Source organism: Lactuca sativa, chromosome 2 (genome assembly GCF_002870075.4).
Source record: "Lactuca sativa cultivar Salinas chromosome 2, Lsat_Salinas_v11, whole genome shotgun sequence".
Lineage (NCBI taxonomy): Eukaryota > Viridiplantae > Streptophyta > Magnoliopsida > Asterales > Asteraceae > Lactuca > Lactuca sativa.
Window position 1 is genome coordinate 225,722,193 of NC_056624.2, and position 6,447 is coordinate 225,728,639.

General features: G+C 33.3%; 1 protein-coding gene across 1 annotated transcript; it reads right to left on the minus strand.

Moving 5' to 3' along the window:
• Nucleotides 1-1,739: 1,739 nt before the first annotated feature.
• On the minus strand, nt 1,740-3,309 carry LOC111889957 (uncharacterized). Its single transcript, XM_052768725.1, has 4 exons — nt 3,061-3,309; nt 2,601-2,972; nt 2,249-2,506; nt 1,740-2,159 (listed from the first exon to the last, which is right to left on the minus strand). The coding sequence occupies exons 1-4, from the start codon at nt 3,100-3,102 to the stop codon at nt 1,842-1,844; spliced, it is 990 nt and encodes a 329-aa protein (XP_052624685.1). The 5' UTR covers nt 3,103-3,309; the 3' UTR covers nt 1,740-1,841.
• Between the last annotated feature and the right edge of the window lie 3,138 nt (nt 3,310-6,447).

Sequence of the window (6,447 nt, forward strand, 5' to 3'; positions counted from 1 at the left end):
AATCAAATCTCTCTACCATCTTTCTTATATTCACTATTAGGGTAGATGATAGACTTTGTACATATTTTTATGGAGGTTTAAATATTTTATTTTACACCACAAACCATGTATAAAAATACATTATCAACTATCTATAAATCTTCATATTCAAATTTAATATAGAAAATTAAAGTGAAAAATTAAAATTGTTCATTAAAAACCCAATAAACTTCTTCTCATAACACATCAAAAAGGACCATGCAAGTATATATATGGTAGGTGTCAAAGAAAGCGATAAAACCTACTAGAGGTCTAATAAAAACAACTCATTCGAAATACATAGATGTTGGAGATAAATTATGAAATCAGGAATAATATGAGCTTAAAAGTAATAGGAAGAAGCTAACAAAGAAAAAAAATTATGTTTTTTAATCAAAATGAATTCAATTTTGATGGTTCTATACCTAATATTACATACATGACAGCCATATATTCACTTTTCCCTATATATATATATATATATATATATATATATATATATATATATATATATATATATATATATATATATATATATATATATATATCCTTAAGGGTATATAAGATTAGCAACCTAATACTTAAAACTAAGTAGTTTTGATTAGTGGTTTAATTTTTAACAAAACAAAATATCCCAAAAACAATATGTCAAGTGTATCGGTTCGTTTTCTTTTATTCCTTCGTCCAAACCTAATGATGTTATTCAATCCACTATCAATTACTGTGGCTTCTAATTCATGTTCAAATATTTTTTTCATAACTTCATGGTGTTAGTGATTGGAGGAAAAAAAATGATTAAATGTCTATAGCCACGCGTTAGGTTTCATGTTAATGTATATTCGCATAAACTAAACGAAAATTCAAATTCAATCTTGAAAAATAAATTAAATGACTACATCCACGCCCACTAGGATTCAAGTTTTCCGTTTATGTTTTGGATGCATTAATATAATAATACGAGCATAAAAAACAAAAACTCCAGTTCAATCAATTTCGTGTATATGTTTCAACCGATGAATAGCGTCACAAAAAATAAATTTGTTGCAGAAGACGATCAATTGACCTTATTCATAAATTGGGCCGATTTATATTGAATTGTGTCATTCGAAAATCAAGGATACATTATGTTTGATGTTGTCACTCAATGTGAATAAGGAAACGTAATAATTTTGTTTTAGGTAAAAAAAATAATTGAAACCACAAATTAAAACTATCTGGTTTAAATATTGGATTCCTAATTTTATATACCCTTAAAGGTATATTCATTTTTCTTTTATATATATATATATATATATATATATATATATATATATATATATATATATATATATATATATATATATATGTTTGGTCAACTTTGGTTCAGAAAAAATCTATTTACAATACATTTAACTTAAAATTCAAACGATGGTAGGCAAGATGACCATCCATGAAATTTTTTAGAAACAATATGAACAAATCTGAAATGTTTTTGAAAATTATTTTAGACATGCCATTTTTTGAAAAGTTAAAAGACCATTTCTGAAATTTTGTACTATATTTATGTTATTACTATTAACACATAGGAGTAGTAAAAAAGTATCTATAGTTATGATAATTGGGATACTTTAAAAAAAAACAATACATAGGAATAGAATAAAATAAAACAGTGACGTTATGTTACAAAGTTGAATTTGGTGTTGGATAATATGGTTCTCCTACAAAAAAAAAAAAAAAAAAAAAAAAAAAAAAAAAAAAGGTCCATTGACCATTGGAATACAAAAGAAACAACAAAACGTAGACATATAGATAGTAAACATACAACAAATATGGAACTTCTGAAATCACTCCTCGTCTGGGATCAACACAACCGATCCCGATGTTTTTCGACTCTCAAGATCAATATGAGCTTGGGTTGCTTGAGACAGAGGATACTTATGATTAAGACGAATCCTCAACACTCCTTTTGCAATATTAGAGAACAAGTCTTGAGCAGCCACAAGCAGCTCCTTTCGATTCTCAACCGTGTATTCTGTGATTGATGAAAACGTATAATAGAGTGATTTGGGTGCAATCTGTTCAACACGCAGAGGCTCTGGTACACCTGAGGCAGTCCCGAAAAGCACCATGTATCCACGGTTCTTTAAGCACGCTAATGATCCCTTCATTTCAAAATCAGACACACAGTTAATTAGTCGAAACCCAGCCACAAATTAATTAGAAACCATTAATTAATATTATAGTATCTTACATTGAAGGTGTCTTTTCCGACTGAATCGTAGACTACTTCCAGCCCTTTGCCTGATGTAATCTCCATCACACGATCCACAAAGTTCTCCTCTTTGTAAAGAATCACATGGTGACATCCATCTTCTTTCGCCTGCTCAGCCTTCTCCTTGGTCGACACCGTTCCGATGACGGTGGCTCCAATCGCATTTGCCCATTGACAAACCAAAGATCCGACTCCACCTGCCGCCGCATGTACCAGGATCGTATGTCCAGGTTCAACCTATATATATGGGAATCGTACGTTGTTTCATTAAAAACTGAACAAACCTTTTATCATCTACAGTCTAGTCTACAGAATTGAATGGGTCACCTACTTTAAAGCCTTTATGGATCAAAACATGTGCAGTGAGACCCTTAAAAATGGCGGCGGCTGCGTCAACGGGATCAACGGAAGAAGGAACAGGCACCGCTAGATCTGCGGGAAGTATTCTCTCTTGGGCGTAAGAACCCACCTCCGCGCTAGCGTAAGCCACGACATCTCCGACTTTGCAACTGGTTACTCCGGGACCCACCGCTGTTACAACTCCGGCTCCTTCCATACCTGGGATATATGGCAAGGGTGGAGCTAGATTCTGCTCACCTCGACGCATATACACATCCAAGAAATTTAGACCAACTGCCTTTTGCTTCAATTTGATTTCTCCTTCTTTTGGATCTGGGACTTGAACATCTTCCCATGTCAAGACCTGTAACACAAAAGAAATTCAACACCATTAGTCTCCCTTCAGTGAAATTAAGAAAGAAAGAAAGTATGTAAAGAAGGTGAACGTTGACCTCAGGGCCGCCGTGCTCATGAATTCTAATTGCTTTAACCATGGTGGTTGGGTTGTGTTGTTGTTGTTCGTATCAGGAGATTGGATTTGATGTCATGCTGTGTTCTCTCTGGGTATTTATTATAGGCAACCTGGTCACTATTTTCTTAAAAGATGTAACACAATCTATCTGGTTACCTCTAGAGTTCTCGTATAGTCGGTGAATGGTGAATTGGTGATGTGGGGTTCATCATTTCTTCTAGAGTTCTATTTCGGTAAAAGAGAAAACGCACACGCAATCTTTCCTTAAGATATCGTGTTTTATTTTGAACAGAATAAATTAACCATCAAAATTCAAATGTGCTTTTTCGGTCCCCTGTGGTTTCTGACTGAGGAATTTGTGGTTACTATATCACTTTCTTACTTCTGTATGCCCACACATTCAACGAAACGATAGTTCACATAGCTTTTTACTCCCATCATTGGACGCGCCTATAAAGTTAGAAAACAACATGTATTTTTATGTTTGTGTATTAAAATAGGAAATTACCATACAACCATTAACACCTATCCGAATGGGATAATGTCACATTGTCACCATTATGGGGTTGTGAAACACCGACGGGATATTTGACTCGATGAGGTTACCGCACGTGTGGACATTGCCGCACATTATTTTGCTTTTATTTTTCTATTTTTTTTTTCATTTTTAATTTTTATCATATATATATATATATATATATATATATATATATATATATATATATATATATATATATATATATATATATATATAAAAAAATTTAAAAAATTATATATAAATTAATGGTTTCTAATCCTCTACAAATAGAAAATAACATTGAAAAAAAATAAGGAGGGTGAGAGGTAGTGAGATGTGGTTATTCCTATTAGTTTTGTGGGGTGAATGGAAAATAATGTAACATTTACATAACAAATAAAAAATGTGGTAAGGCTAACGGAGTGGTGCAGAGGTAACCAAGCTCCACCTCAGCCTGCAACCTTTTTGCTAACCAAGAGGAGTGGGAGAAGAGAAGGAGGAAAGAGAGGGAGAAGAGAGGGAGGAGAGAGACTCTGTAATAAGATGTAGAGTTAGGCCAAACTCGACATGACGAGTACATGTAGGATTCGCCGAGGTTTACTGAGCACCACTCCGCCTAACCTAAGATGTGGTATAATACCCATAGTCTAAGTATTCAAGTTTTTGTTTGAAAGTTCATTGTTTTTTTTAAGAAAACTCATTCACATTTCTTTAATTTTTCAGAAAAAAATCACTTATATCAAAGATTTAAAAAAAAAAACTAATGTTTAAGTTTTTTTAAGAATACAAACATAATTTCTAACCATTAAAAAAGTTTGTTAACGAATATGAGTAAGAACTCATATGAATTTGATTAAAACAAAAACTGAACCGAAAATTTTGGTTTTTTCACTTAAATTTTTTAGTTTCAAAGTAAAATATAATTTGTTTTTGTGATTATTAAACTTGACCACAAAAGTCAACAACATTAATTCATCTCCATACAAATTTGATTTCTGCTCCCTTATGTTTGAAAATACCATATACCTCTGCTAGACTAGTAAGTGTGGTATTTGGATTGGATGATCCTTGACTATTAATGTTAGGTAGTTAGTATTTGTAAGCTTAAATAGAACCCTAAACTTAGCAACTTTTATATATTTTTTCACCTTGTAATTTGTCTTTCATTTTAATCTAAGAAAAGGCCTTTGGCAACCCCTCTACCCTTCTTTCTTTTTCTGTTTTAGACTCCATCAAAACCCATCTTTACTCACCATCTTTTGCCTTCTAAAATTGCATACAAATTGTCTTTTATAATTTCCAACAAGTGGTATTAGAGCGAGGTTGTGTAAGGTTGTGTATGCCAAAGTATATGCCAAGAATGTCAACATTGACTTCGTTATCTTCTCATCCTGAAGTTTAAAGTGCTCAAAGTACCGGGAAGACTGGTAGTGTTATGTTGCACTATCTAATGCTTACGAAGTTAAATTACTCGGTGTGGGCTATAAAAATACGAGTAAATTTACAAGCACAAGGAGTGTGGGATGCAACTCAAAAGGAAGATGTGGAAGAACGGAAAGATCGGATAGCTCTTACGGTTATTTATCAAGCGATTCAGGAGGATGTGCTACTTATGTTAGCTGAGAAGGACATGGCTAAAGAAGCATGGGAAACGCTGAAGACGACGCACAGGAGCGCCAATTAGGTAAAGGAGGCTAAAGTACAAACCTTGAGAAGTGACTTCGAGGTTATCCGAATGAAAGACGGCAAATCGGTGGATGATTTTTTCATGATATTAAATACCATAGTGACCAGTATTTGATCTCTAGGCGAGAAAATTGAGGAGACCACGGTGGTGAAAAAGTTCCTTTGAGTTGTCCCTTTGCGATTTATACAATCGTAAGATCTATCGAACAATTTGGTGATTTAAAAAACATGACTGTAGAAGAGGTTGTGGGTCATAAATATGTTATTATAAATTATAACTTGTTTATACGAACTCCGTTTTGAAGTTCTTTATATCCACGCTTAGCTATCGACGAGATCTACAACTTTCGTTTAGACTCCGTCGGCTAATTTTGATTTTATTTTTCGTCTATATACTTTTATAAAATTAAATGATTTTGCTAAAATCATATCTTTCTCGTACGGACTCCGTTTTTGACATTTTTTTTCTCAAAATTCATATTTTAAATAGTACTACGATTTTCCTTTTAGTGGCTTTAGCTAAAAGTCAACCATTCTCTTCGTAGCTTTTTACATCACATATTCTTTATGCATGGCTGACTTTTATATCTTATAAAAAATTATATTTAATTCATACGGATTCAGATTTCGACGAAGTTTATATTTTCGGGATCAGGACGACGTGTACTTTCTATATATATATATATATATATATATATGTGTGTGTGTGTGTGTGTGTGTGTATGTGTGTGTTTTGGCGCACTTATTTTTACGATTTACAGACGATTCGGCTGATTTTTCCTATTTTATTATATTATAATAATCATGAAACACATAATATTCACATAATTCTTCTTTATTATGTCAAATAAGTTACACTTGTTGACCCTAACTATTACATCATTATAATAATGCATAACCAGAAACACGAGCGTTACAATTCCCCCCCCCCCCCCCCCCCCCTCCCTTATGATGATTCCGCCCTAGAATCATGCATCAGCAAACAGATGTGTGTTTTGGCGCACTTCCACTGGTGTTAGGCTTCCAGAAAGACTTGGTGGCTTGGATGCCATGAAATCCTTGTACTTACATCCACGTCCATCATTTCCTCCATTGGGTTGATTTTTTCTAACCATAAGTGGCTCAGCTTGACTGACAGTCTGACTAAAGTTTCCTTCCTCTGAT